This window comes from Polyodon spathula, chromosome 11 (assembly GCF_017654505.1).
Source record: "Polyodon spathula isolate WHYD16114869_AA chromosome 11, ASM1765450v1, whole genome shotgun sequence".
NCBI lineage: Eukaryota > Metazoa > Chordata > Actinopteri > Acipenseriformes > Polyodontidae > Polyodon > Polyodon spathula.
The window spans coordinates 35,285,333-35,300,179 of record NC_054544.1 but is presented as its reverse complement, the minus strand read 5'-3'; the positions used below and the strand labels follow the sequence as shown (position 1 = coordinate 35,300,179).

The following is a 14,847-nucleotide window of genomic DNA, read 5'->3' as shown; positions in this document are numbered from 1 at the left end:
GACAGCTTTCATGATTGATTAATTATGAAATCTCAGGGTCACATTACAAGGTGGTTAAAGTGCCTAGCCTCACTTATGTCTAGTCTTCTATTCTTAAATTGAAATATAGTACTGAATGTCACGAAGAGCGACACTACAGCTGTCATAGAATACAAACTGAAATACAACTATAAAGTACTCTGACATTCTTGTGGTGTGGCTTTGATGTTGTGCAAATGAAACACTTAATTTTAGCTTTTTTTAAATTTAGTTGTTGCCAATTATTTTTATAATTTTCACCCAATTCATCGCTACTACCCCTGTGCTGACTCGGGAGCGGCAAAGATGAGCACACGCTGTTCTCCGAAGCGTGTGCCGTCAGCCGGACCGCTTCTTTACACACTGCGGATTCACCATGCAGCCACCCAGGAGCTACAGCGTCAGAGGACAACGCAGCTCCCGGGCAGCTAACAGGCAAGCCCACAGGCACCCGGCCAGACTACAGGGGTCGCTGGTCCGCGGTGAGCCGAGGACATCCTGGCCGACCTAGTCCCTCCCTCCCACCTGTCAGCTGTAGAATAGCCCATGCTCGAACCGGCGACATCCAGGCTAGAGGGCGTATCCTGCACTCGCGCAGAGCGCCTTTCCTGGATGCACCACTCATGAGCCCTACTGCATGATTCACAGAGATTAGGAATGCCCCAGTAAAAGATGTTCGAGTTGCACTGCAAATAATGTGTCATAACTAGTCTCAAAATCTTACATTTTCAGACACTGATACTGCCAACCAAATGCAATCATTTGGTTTGACCAGTACTGCACTGCCCATTGCCACAGAGCAATAAAATTACATAACCTGTTATTGCATAGTCAGAAAATGAATTATTCACCTTCCAGTTTGATTATCTCAAAACACCCGACATCCTAGTCTGTTCATGCTTGAGATATTCTGAAGTGTTTCTTACCAATTATCTATATATATATTCTGCAACAAAGAGGCTATAAGAACACCTGCGCATGTTGAAATACAAATTCCCCTCATTCCTCCTCCTCAACTATAAGTGTTCTTGAACTGAATATTGTAACATATATTACAAACTGGGGGAGACCCTTAAATCTGCAACATTTTAATTTGGACTAATTTCGTACAGTATGTTGGGCCATTATTACCGTTTGTTGCTACATTCATCATCCAGCCTTGCCCCCATGTAGTTAATTAAAATAGGTCTCTACGTACCTAGGCTGTCATTGCTTGGTGGAAAGCAGAAAAACTAGACTAATTTAACAGCCCACAGAAGAAATGTAACTTTAATATCATATACAAAAATATTATAATAATATGTTAACATACAATATACTTCATACCTGGGAGGTAATCAATGGTACAAAAGGAGAACCAAGTTGATGTCTGGATCTTTCAAGTGGGGAAACATACTCACTCACAAAGGAAAGCAGGAGGCCCACTGGATTATCCTAGTAGTTTGGTAAATGTTTAACTACTAACAACCACAGTGTCTTTTTAACTTTTATTTTATATATTTTTTTCTACAAGTGTCCTCTTTCTGAAGAAAACCACATGAACCTGCAAAAAAAACTTTGCAGCTGTCCGCAACCTGTATCAAGGCCGCCAGGATACAAAAAACAAAACAAACAAAAAAAAAAAAAAAAAACAGTAAGCACATACGATACAAAGCCCTTGTCTAGCTACCTGTGTATGCACTTCAGAAATCCCACCTGTAGCACAACACAACTCGGATTAATTAAATACAGTACAGCTTTTATTAACATAGTATAAAAATAGTGAGAAAAAAAAACAAACAAAAAAAAAGCTACTATTTACAAATTAAGACAATGAAGATTGTTTTTCCTACTAGTGTCACCATTCTGCAGAGTTCATTAAAATTAAAATTAAAATTCTTTGGAAGAAAACCCTCTTTTACCCCTCAGGTTCGAAAACCTTCCTGTGCAGCTGTTCCAGTCATCTTTTTTCATGTAAGCTAGACCAATTAAAACTCCATCCAAGCCCTAAAGTATTTACTTGTTTAATTGTATATATTAAACCAGGACCAGAATTGGGCACCTCAGCTCTATTAGCAAGAAGCAGTCCATTGGCTGGCAACAATATCAGTAAAAGTAGACACTTAGAACTCCATTCCTTTAAAGTCCAATAATGCACTGTCACACAACTACCACTGAATGGGTTCCCATGGGATCACTGTTTTAAATATGACATAACACATTGTTTTGAATACCTAATTACATTTTACAGAAAACAATACATTAAAAATATAACAAATTAATCCAAAATGAGGTTTCAAAAAAGAAACTTCTGTGCCATATTACTGCAGAGAACTTATTATTGTTCTGTTTTTTGTTTTGGTTTTTTTTCACATTTCAGGTCAACATGTAAAAATGTAATTTATAAAGACTATGAAGGTAAAGAGGTGTACTTATTACTGTGTATAAATGTGCTAAATACAAAAATAGCATCACATCACACTTTTTTTGCAGCAGCAGCAGCAGGTACAGTCATACTTGCATTTTGAAAAACAGCCAATCTGGGCACTGTTTCAGAGAAAAGCTTCTGATCTTAAACAGTTAACAGGGAACAAAAGAAAAAAGGAAAAGGAAAAAAAAGGGGTGTATGTGTGTGTGGGGGGGTGGGGGGTAGTATAAGATGTATCTAACAGCAGCCACCAGGAAATACCAGAGGGGGGGCATTGGTTGCCAGCTCAATAGTTAAAAGAAAAGGCAATGGGGTACAGGAAGGTCTGGAGTCAGCATAAAAGAACAGCAGGGAGGAGGAAGAGGAGAGCACAGCACAAGCTGGATCAGCACTTCAAAAACCCCTCCAGATTAAGCTTCACCTTTCTATTTTAAGTAGTTTCACTCATAGCTGCATAACTAAAGGGTTCTTTTCACAAACTACAGACATAGCACAAATATTATTAATCTGACAAGTACAAATAAAATATATGACTTCACAAATCATAACAAAAAGAAAAATACTGTAAATATTATATTTATTATAATGATATTAATAAAATCCTTTTTTTTTTTCTTCAAATGGTTGATTTTCTTTCTTTTTAAAAGGAAGTTTGAAGTCCTTGGTTTGGGATTCTTGATCTTGAGTGATTTCCCCCCTAATTCTATATTGGTTTTGCTTAGCTTCTTTGTTTATTTATTTATTTTGTTAGATAATATGTAACATTTAAGGAAGGACACAATAAATCAAACAATAAAGCAGCATTAAATCAGTACAAAAATAAAACATAAAATAAAAAGATTCTTGGTCGGAAATAAGAGGTCAAAAGATAGTTAGGCAAATGTTCCTTTAAAAAAATACTTATACAACTACAAACTAAACAGAAGACTGCACAATTTTTCTCATTTTGAATGTATGGGGAGTTATGAGAAGTATACCACATATGAATATCGGCTTTAAGCCTTCACAGATATACTTAGGTTTGTCCCCTTCTGCCCATCCCACCCCTGTCCTCCAACTACAGGAGCAGTTTGTTTTTGCTTGCCCTGATAATGTCCTTACCTTCTAAATACTGCACTTTAATACTTTCATTATCAAACCGCAGCCTTTCATCTATAGTGTGAACGCACAGCTTTCAAAAGAAGACAAAACAGGGAATGGTGACAAACAGCTTAAAATAAACCAGAAAAGCAGCTTTATTTCTTCTTCCCAGTCACCTTCTCTAATTATTCTGGAGACGAGGAGTCTTCATCGTCATCGTTGAAAGAGCATGGCGTCTCTCCGCGCGACTCAGAGCAATGGGACGTCGTTGTGCTACTGGAATGATGGCTGCTGTGGGTCAGGCACTGTCCGGTTGTTAAGGCCACTTCAGTGTCGGCACAAAGTTCTGGGTTTGAGCTGTGGACATAAAAACAATCCGGTTTAGGAAAAGGCACATAGGCACCAAGTCAAGTATACAATCGTTTTGTGTAATGCCTCCAGTCAGGTGTGAAAACAGCAAAGCAAAACCAAAAACTAGTTTTAAAACGTTCAAAGTGCAAAACTGAGCTAAACAGTATATACAATGAAAGAACAAATCTAAATGGAGCAGAAATAGCTCTGTATTTATATAACAGTTTGGTAGCAAGTATACTCTGGGCTAACAACAACAAAAAAAGTATAACTTGTGATGGTTTGTGTGGGGAATTTGTTCTCCGTATTACTCAGACTGGCATAATAATTATCTTTGAATCCCAGAAAAGATAATTGTCCATAACCAAAACATTAAAACAAAAAATCCAAACCTATGGATTAGTGTAATAATCTCTGCATGTATGTGCACTAATATACAAAGTTATACTTGCATTAATATACAATCTTATACTTGCACTAAGATACAAAACTATTAACCTACCGATCTGATAAACAACAGCTTTTAAGGGTTTTCTTTGTTGAAACACTTGTTAAAAGCTTACCTTATATGAGCTATGGAGGCAGTGCTTTTGGTGACCAAGGTTGTCAGTGTCGGTTCTGAATTACAAGTAAACTGATCTTGATTTAACCAGGACAGTCCAGCAGTCATGCCTATCGAAATCAAAAACCTCTCTGTTAACACATTCCCAGCTGTCCCTATTTCAGTCCAGCAAAGATCCATGAATATTAATATAATCAATATTCTAAAATCACATGGAAATAATTACATTATTTAAACCACTATAAAAACTTTAGAAAACTGCTCCAGCTGCAATCGCAACAGGTATGGATCAGTCCGAACACTGAAAACATAACAAAAAGAGTTTTAAAACTAAACCTTTTTTTTTTTTTTTTTTACCTGTTTTTTTTTTTGTGCAATCCACCCCCTACTTTCAGAAACTATCTAAAATAGACCAAACAGTTTTGAGTTTGAAGAATTTAGGAATTCAGCTGTAAAGACAGTTCTAACTGAACAAAATGTTTTAACCAAATGCACAGCTCCAAGGAATGCTGCTAAATATCAATTTTTTTTTTAATGACTTTTTTCTGTGCCAACTGAGAGAATGTCACATAGTGCATACTTGACAGTTTACATAAATGTTCTCATGCTTTTCACTCTTCAGTGTAACAGCAGGCACTGTAGTTCTGCTTTTGAAGTAATCCTCATCCTACCATTAGCCTCACAGTAATGCCATCTCTTTTAAGGGACTTGTTTTCTAGCAGGGGATTTAAAAGCGGATTTTCAAAAACTGTGTGCATGAGCACCCAAATAAAATGAGTACAGTAGCTCCCTGTAAGTGCTGAATAAAAGCAAACCAATGCCAGCCGAAATGAGAGAAGCAAGAGGGCTTAACTTGAATGTTAATTATGTGTTGCAAATGGTGGTCATGGAAACTATAAGCAAGTTTTCTACACCCTACCAATCTGCAGAGAAAACCCAGGAGCACAAAACAGCTCTTCTGAATGGGTTCAGATTTATGAAGTTGGTCCTTATTTTTGTAATTACTATGTATTCTGTCCTTTGTTTATAAAACTAGAAACATACACTTGCACCACACCTACAGCATGTAGAATATAGGGATGTGCCTTTGGTACATTTTTATGAAAGTTTAAACACTTTTCTGTGTCAGAGTTTAAACCACATACACATACACAATCTTTATATTACATTCTGATACTGACAGCCCTGGTTAGTATTTTCTAAGCAAATAAAACCTAAAACAAGCAAATGACGTTTTAACATTGCAAAGACATAACTACAAAGCAAACAAATTAAAAAAAATTATAAAAAAACACGTACACATCAAAAGTATATATCGAAATGTTTATATTTATGGTTGTAATTAAGGTTGGTAGTGGAGATAGAACTATACATATTGAACACATTTTCGGATACTATAATGTTTTTAGAATAGTGTGTTTCTTAAAAGGTTCATTTAAACAATAAAAAACAGGAACCTATTCTGTTTTTTGTTATAGTTTGCCAGAAATTATACGGTTTAAATTTTTTTTTTTAAATAAATAAATTGTAAGTTGTGCTTACAATTGAAAAAGTTGGAAAGACTTTCGCTTCTGGAAAAGTTTGCGATCTTTGATAGTAGGGTTGGGATCTGAGATCTATTGCTCGAGATGAGTACTTCAGCATTACAATTTCAGAGTACTCAAATCAAACGACACTCTGCTCTACATACTGCACTAGTGTACACAAACCTCCCAAACACTGCAACAAGTCCTATTTTAAATGTCAAACGAACACACACACAAGTAATATATTAAGTAATTAATATAATGTTTGACTTCTTGTGCAGTTAATTGTATATGTTGAAGTAGTACTAAATAACAAAGTATTGAAATATCCACACAACTTTACATTAAATTGTAAAGAGAGATGCCTGGCCTACCTGTTTGAAGTGTGTCTCAAGGGTCCTTTACTTTAGTGCAGTAGTCCCAACATACAAATAAAAACTGTACTAAACATAAAACGGCCGTTCAGTCCTGAAGCTTACAGAACAATTTCAAGTGAAAAAGCCTTCCCCCCCTATAGAATGAATGAGGAATGGGGTCCACGAGGCTGTGGTAATTGCAACTTTTTCTCCCTTTGAAAGTGTTGCATGAACAGCAGCAGCATAATTTTCTAAAGTTTTTCCAGCCTCGCTGTTACTGTTTTATGGGTCGGCACAGTATTGGGATAATCTTACATCGATTTCAAAACTGCTGCATTCACGATTCACACGGACTGTGATCACGCCTTGTTCGGCCAAATCTATAGCAAATGTTGTTATGGATGTTTGCTTTTCATCTCCATCCACAGTATTTCTGAATGTTTTCATTTCAAAATGATGAAACATTGAACTTGTGTTTTTGTAGTATGGCAATTTTGTTTGGCATAATTACTTAAATACCACGGTTTTCCCGTCCGGTTCCTCAAAATACTTCCAACTGTGTCTTCCTTTGTTTAAATATAGAACAAACTCGAAAAAAACCACTTGTCATTAATGTTATAGCCCTGACGTGGAATTTATGTCATATCACGCCTACTACAGGCATGAACACACACACACACACACACACACACACACACACACACAGTGCACCAATGAAGCACTAGATCAACCAAGAATAAACCCCCCAGTGGCAATCTTTCTGTTGCACCAATTAGAAAAGCTACTTGGAGACAATTGCAAAACCCCTTCCTTTTTAGAATATCCACCCTTACTGTGGCACTAGAGCAGCCGGCTACGCGTTGGACTACTGATGATAAATTACTAAAATGAATGCATAAAAAAAAATGCATTTGAGACATCTGTCACATGACCGGTTATATGTCTAGCACATTACTAAAAGTTTAACCACTTCTTTAGAGTTTATACGTTTAAAATTTAAGTGACCTACATTTTCAATATGTGGAATAGCTTCTTGTAACAAATGCTGAGCTAAGTTTGATCAAATTCATGCAAGCAGTGTTTGCACCATTTTGACTTCAAATGCTCAGTAAATCAGGCCATGTAATAAGAGATTGATATGTCTCTTTCAGCTACATTCAGAGCAGGCAGCATAATGCTTTTTTTTTTTTTTTTTTAAAGATTTGTATTAATTTTTTTCATATCTACTATGCACCAAATTAAATTACTAACACCACCACTTCTAGTTAAAGTTTTAAGCAAATAGTTAATAGTACAGGGATGCATAGCAGTTTCACCTATTCCAGGTTTTAACACAAGCTCAGCTGTGTATTATTAAACTCTTTAGCAAGACCAGAAATAGATCAAACTGCTTTGCAATGGAAGTCCTATTTCCATCCGTGCAGTATATTAAAAACTGTATGGGAGTTATTCATAACAGTAATAAAAAACACCAACCTGTGACATAGCTTTCCAAAGACTTTGGCACTAAGGATTTAGCAATTTTCAGATTCTCCGAGGAACATTTTCCAGACTCCAAGCCAAAGGACATTCCCATCCGTTTAAGCACCTCGATATCATCATGAATCTCAAACGTGTTGTCAAAATTAAAGAGGTATTCACACCTGCATTGAAATCATGAATGGTGGTTAGGGACTGGTCAAGGACACTAGCTTGAGTAATACAATCATTTTTCCACGTTCACATGCCAGAGTGAAATGTGACATGTGAATTGCATTCTGAACATAAGGATAAACATTAGTTATGGGTCCTGACACCAAAAACTGTAAAACTGATAATACAGTACAAAAAAAACAATTAATCTTCTTTATAATAGTTTGTATCGGTTTTACCAGTGTCACTATACTCAATGGAGGAAGTGCCTTTAAGACACAGATGCATCTTATCTATACACACACCTTTTGCTGAAAACCAACTTCATGGAAATGGAAAAAAAAAAAAAAAAAAAAAAAAAAAAAAAAAAAAATAGTAAACTTATACATAAAGTTTGGAATATAATTACAAAATGCAACATTTTGGAGAATGTGACTTAATTATCAAACTCCAAATGTTCTTTCATAATATGTAGCTTGTGCTATTAAAAGCAATTTCTTTGGTTGAAATAGCATTTAATATGCAACACAAACACATATTGCATAATACTGGCAGGTAACGAGCGGTCACTCACTTGTCACTAGAGATGCTGCAATCAATGACAGTCCGCACACTGGTGTTGAGAAGGATAAAAGGCAGCTGGATCACAGAGTTTTGTGATGGAGGACTCTGGTTCTGCTCCTCAGACCGCGCATTTCGTTGCACCAAGTTCTTAAAAGCTATTTGCTGCAGAATGAATTGACCACAGAAAAAACACATTACAGCGGTAAGCCATAAATATAAATTAATTTAAAACATAATATTAAAATGGAAGGGGCATTACTAATCAAAAAAAAACAAAACACAACACAACTTAAAATAAATAAATAAATGAAAATGTAACTATTTTGGGCCATATATTAAAAGCAAGCAAATGTTCAAAGTGGAATAAAAACGGTAGTTGGAAGAATGTAATTTCTTGCCATTTGTATTTATTTATTGTACCCTTTCTGGTAAACTGCCTTTGCACTTACTTAAACATAAGGCCTCAAGAGTTCTGAAGGGTAGTTATAGTTCCACAGACACGAGTGCACTATGTGAGGAGAAGCTTGCAATGAAACACATTCTACTGTTAATCCACTACATTATAACAGATACGCCAAGAGCTGAAATTAAAGAAAAACCCTTATGTGAGTGGTCCTTATAAATGAGTGCCAGTAAAGACAAACTGCTAGAGACTTCCTTATGAATGCCTTACTATATTACCCTCACCAAATTCAGGATGTATCGTTTGCAATGGGTTAAAAAAGTTCCTCTTTTCACATGCAAATGAGAAGCTACCTCAGGTCAAGTTTAAAAACTTCTAGCACTCATGGTGTATTTCACGTTACAAAGGCGGCTTTTCTCTCTCCTTGTTTTACCTGTAATATCAGTTCTTGTAGCTGGGCCCGCTTCTGTTTAATTCTCTCCATCCTTTTCTGTTTTTCCAACTGAAAAGGAATAAAAATGGACACTGCTCAAAAATGTGTTTTGTAGGTTTGATCATATTACATAAAGATGTACAGTACTCAAAAGACACAAAGGACAGGTTTCTTCATAAAATAGGATGACATCGATTTAACAAAGTGAGAAGAACAAGGTGAAGGCTGACAAAAACGGCACTGTATGATTTCCTGTGACAAGGCAAACAAAACTACAGGCGAATACATGACTTTTTGTTCTCTACAATAGCCATGCCAAGTAACAGTGTGAAACCCAGTATGGCTTCTTTGGCATTTTATAATCAGATAATTACACAGTGTCCTGGCCTTCTTATCAACTGGAAAAAAAAACAGCTTTAAACTGTAGCACTTAAATCATAATTTTCGCAATCAAGATCTCTTTTTTTTTTATTAGTAAGAAATGCAAGGCTCTTCTCTTTTGACATCTTAGTTATACTGTGTGTAAAGGAGAATAATGAAAGCCAAGAGCTAAGTATACAGCCATCACCAATTATTTAAAAGCTTGCCAGTCCACCCACTGGGACACCCAACAGCCTTTGGCATTAAGATGTCTAAAGTAATCTATAGTCATTATTCTGAAGAGCTGTGCTGGTGAAGCAAGGCAGTGGCAGATGTGTTAAAGATCAGTCCCTCCTGTGGGCTGGAACGCAGGTGGCAGTTCCACACTTCCCCAGAGAATCACTGCATGCAATGCCTACTGTTTTATTTTTCCCCCTTTTATAGTTCCGTGTCCAAAAAATAAAAAAAATAACTGCATTACACACAAAAAGACAGCAAGAAACAGTTAAATGAGCTGTAAATTATTCTCTAGAATAAAGCTTTGAACTTTTCCCAGTCCTTCATTAAAAGGCTGTCAAATGTGTTCAATGTACCGTTAAATGTGAAACTAAGTAGCGCACACATAAACTAGGCAGCGTTTTGGATATTCGACAGTATGCCGATACTCTTTAAACACAGAAATCTTTGGGTTTTGCACTGGGAATCTAGTGACATAATGAACTGAAAACTGCATAGTTACGAGAACACGTTTATGCCCAGCACCCTTCAGTAACATAATTAGAGCGTTGTGCTGCAAATATACTCAAATAGCATGGACAAGGATCTCTCAAGGGAGTGCCTGGTTTTAATTAAAATTATATCTGCTTCAATGTGTTCTCTGACTGCTTCAATCAAGCAGCAAACAAAAGGGAGTAGGAGATCAATTTTATTCAATGCTCCCAACTCATCTTTTTTTCAAACAGGGTTTAATTTATTATTATATAATAAAATATATATATATATATATATATATATATATATATATATATATATATATATATATATTATATATATATATATATATATATATATAAGCAAATAAACACACAAACACATACATACATAAATAAATGCTAGGCTTCATTTAGTTTTTTTTGTCAGCCTTCTCTTTTTTTTTTTTAGCAAGTGATAACTCATGAAACAAGTCCTTTTGTAAGCTATTGCTCGTCTCTAGAGCAATAGCCGCAGGGTAAAGGTCAGGGTTGTACACTTTCTATGAAAACGTTTGATATTTGTAATATTGGCCCTGTGGTATTGCATGCCAACAGGATCATTCCGACTGCTGTGACTACACTAAAATAGAAGGGATAGACAATGTTTACATTTGTTAACTTGCTCTGCGTCTGAGAAATATTATTTTATTTCACATTACAGCCATTAAGGGAAAGGGAAACCAGGTTGTTCAAACCTCTGTGGGAGAAACATATGCATAAAAAATGACAAAGAACAATTTTCTTTTTTCTTTTTTTGAAGAACACACACATATATAATTAAATTGGATTTCATTATAGGCAAATGGTAAACACAGTATTCTGTACCTCTAAATTCTGACATTCCTGAGCAGAATTTGTAGGGAGCCCAATCCATTTTATTTCTTTTTTCTCCTTTGAGATAATGTTCATAGCCATGAGTACATTCAAAGCATCATAAACTCTGCGCCTAATGTTCTTCTGATCATAAACCTGCTGGGGGAAAAAAATGCAAATAAAATTATGAAGTATAACAAGCAATCTGTGCCTCTAATCGGATCAGCTTATACCAGATTAATGGCATGGTGTATTTTCATACTAAGGATTTTACAATCATTAGGTTCATTCATAGTGTCCACTTTTTAGAAGTATTTCTGCTGCTATTACCATTTCATCCTTTTAGCAGTTGGTATACTACCACGTAACAAAGCTACCTGAAATGCGATCAATTTAAAATGACAAAATATGCAATAATGACTTTTTTATAAAGCATATACACTTTAAATAATCCAAATAAATAAAAAGTAGCAAGTAAGTTTCCTTAAATAAATACAAAGAATCAGATATATTAAACCTCTTTTTATAAATCTTTTTTTAATTATAATTTAAACATTCCGCAGAAAATAATCAGATTAAATTATCCACAAAGCCATTTCAGTCAGTCAGTCATTCTGTAGCAGCAATAATGCTGAAAAGTATTTGTTGGGGTATTTCCAGAATATGTTGGGCACTCAACACACAAATGATTTAACCCTTCCTTTTCCTAAATTCACCACATATAAAAGAAATTAATAAAACAATAAAAAAATGTTACTGAACAAATCTTAGCCCTGAATACTGGAAGCTACATTTAGCATTTTACTTACAGAATCAGCAGCCAGAAGGCTTGCTGAGTTGGTGAACTCAGCGACAAGTTCGTCTGCCACTTCGTTGTACGTAGTGGTTCCTTTTTTCTGCACCTTTTCACACACCTTCATTGAAAAATGTCTCAGTCCTTTTCCATTCTTTTCGCCCACCTTTTTCATTCTTTTACTACTGGATAAACAAACAAAACAAAAAATGTTTAATATACAATGACAAATTACCAAATGCCAAAGTTAGTGTTGACAAATTGTTTTGGTCGCAACAGGATGATGTGCTTAATTAGATGCTCCTTATCTTGTTGTTATCTATACAGGGTCACTAATTAGGCTTATATGCAGTGATATTTTTACTGTTGAAACCATGAACAGCATGATCAGCAGTACAAACAAGTGGAACATATTCATTATAATTCATGGGATTCAACAGCTCCAGTTTGTTATTTACTAACAGTAGGATCCAATACATCCAATATGGATGTAGACACTGGTATTATCTCTTAAAAGACCAGCCACAGTCAACCTTATGCTCTAACTATTTGCAATGTTTTACATATTAAAGTGAACATATGAAGTGCATTATTTACTCAAGTGTTATTATGCTGTGGCAAGCTGGGCTGTGCAGCGACATCAGACCCCGGAACAAACACACAGCACTGGAAGTGAAATGAAGAGACATAGACAGCAGATTGGGAAAACGATATATGCGCTGCTTGCGTGTTTATTAAATGAAGAAATACAACACTTGAACAGACAAAACACTCTGACATAACAAACAGTTTGAACAAAAACAAACTAACCGTAAACCACGGCGAACACTACAAACAAGTACCGTGCTGGTCCTCTAGCAGAAAGTAGCAATTGCTATTATTATTTATTTTCTCCTCACTCTCTCCCATTCTTTTGCCCTGAACACACAACCCTGAGTGAGTGAAACATTCATCCTTTTATGCAGCTGTACCGAGACTGGATTGCTAAGCAATCATTCAATTGAAATCTCAGTACATCTGCACGTGAACTACTTTTTGCACTTCCCGTGCTTCCAATCAAATACCTCTTTTAATCTGCATGTGAAGTGACTGTGCCATCCTTGTGTCTAAATAAAGATACAGTATACATTTAATAACAGTCGTGCTACATAACCCCCACATTACTGTATATCCTGTGCACCAATACATATACAAAAACATTTATACACCACACAACATATAAACATAAAATACACACACAGCAGTGTGCCTTGCCCCTTTGTGTCTACATAGAAATACTTTTACTAAGTTACAACATAACTTGTCATGCCACTATTGACATATACTATACTTCATATAAACTGAACAAAAATATAAACGCTACATGTAAAGTGTTGGTCCCATGTTTCATGAGCTGAAATAAAAGATCCCAGAAATTTTCCATATGCACAAAAAGTTTATTTCTCTCAAATTTTGTGCACAAATTTGTTTACATCCCTGTTAGAGAGCATTTATCCTTTGCCAACATAATCCATCCACCTGACAGGTGTGGCTTATCAAGCAGCTGATTAAACGGCATGATCATTACACAGGTGAACCTTGTGCTGGGGACAATAAAAGGCCACTCTAAAATGTGCAGTTTTGTCGCACAACACAATGCCACAGATGTCTCAAGTTTTGATGGAACGTGCAATTGGCATGCTGACTTCAGAAATATCCACCAGAGCTGTTGCCAGAGAATTTAATGTTCACTTCTCTACCATAAGCCGCCTCCAACATCGTTTTAGAGAATTTGGCAGTACGTCCAACCGGCCTCACATTCGCAGACCACGTGTAACCACGCCAGCCCAGGACCTCCACATCCGGCTTCTTCACCTGCATGATCGTTTGACACCAGCCACTCTGACAGCTGATGAAACGGTTTGCACAACAGAAGAATTTCTGCACAAACTGTCAGAAACCTTCTCAGGGAAGCTCATCTGCGTGCTCGACATCCTCACCAGGGTCTTGACCTGACTGCAGTTTGGCATCGTAACCGACATCACAGTGGGCAAATGCTAACCTTCTATGGCCACTAGCACGCTAGAGAAGTGTGCTCTTCATGATTGAAACCTGATTACAACTGTACCTGGCAGATGGCAGACAGCGTGTATGGCGTCGTGTGGGCGAGCGGTTTGCTGATGTCAACGTTGTGAACAGAGTGCCCCATGGTGGTGGTGGGATTATGGTATGGGCAGGCATAAGCTACGGACAACGAACATAATTGCATTTTATCGATGGCAATTTAAATGCACAGAGATACCATGACGAGATCCTGAGGCCCATTGTCAGGTCATTCATCTGCCGCCATCACCATGTTTCAGCATGATAATGCATGGCCCCATGTCGCAAGGATCTGTACACAATTCCTGGAAGTTGAAAATGTCCCAGTTCTTCCATGGCCTGCATACTTACCAGACAAGTCACCCATTGAGCATGTTTGGGATGCTCTGGATTGACGTGTATGACAGCGTGTTCCAGCTCCCGCCAATATCCAGCAACTTCGCACAGCCACTGAAGATGAGTGGGACAACATTCCACAGACCACAATCAACAGCCTGGTCAACTCTATGCGAAGGAGATGTGTCGTGCTGCATGAGGCAAATGGTGGTTACACCAGATTTATAAAACCGCAGCAAATACAGCATTTGCTGAAAAGGGCACAAATTAGTTGAACTAGGTTGAATACAGCATCTGTGATTTACAGTACAGCCAGCAGCCGCAGCTCCCCTAGATTGAATCAGAAAGGATTGTGATAGTTGATAGGTGGCAGGCAAAC

General features: G+C 36.8%; 1 protein-coding gene across 4 annotated transcripts in view; it reads right to left on the bottom strand.

Annotated features, from left to right (window-relative positions):
* Nucleotides 1–526: 526 nt before the first annotated feature.
* Nucleotides 527–14,847, bottom strand: part of LOC121323625 (transcription factor Dp-2-like) — a 35,440-nt gene continuing 21,119 nt past the window's right edge. Inside the window, exons 7-13 of one of the 4 annotated variants that reach the window (XM_041264781.1) lie at nucleotides 12,067–12,235; nucleotides 11,270–11,413; nucleotides 9,333–9,401; nucleotides 8,507–8,658; nucleotides 7,777–7,943; nucleotides 4,420–4,528; nucleotides 527–3,862 (exon numbers count right to left, since the gene is read on the bottom strand). In XM_041264781.1, the coding sequence (XP_041120715.1) occupies nucleotides 3,691–3,862; nucleotides 4,420–4,528; nucleotides 7,777–7,943; nucleotides 8,507–8,658; nucleotides 9,333–9,401; nucleotides 11,270–11,413; nucleotides 12,067–12,235 (982 nt within the window). In that variant the 3' untranslated portion in view covers nucleotides 527–3,690. Of the gene's footprint in view, nucleotides 3,863–4,419; nucleotides 4,529–7,776; nucleotides 7,944–8,506; nucleotides 8,659–9,332; nucleotides 9,402–11,269; nucleotides 11,417–12,066; nucleotides 12,236–14,847 lie in introns of all 4 variants that reach the window. The other 3 variants (XM_041264780.1, XM_041264782.1, XM_041264779.1) reach the window with 3 other exon arrangements.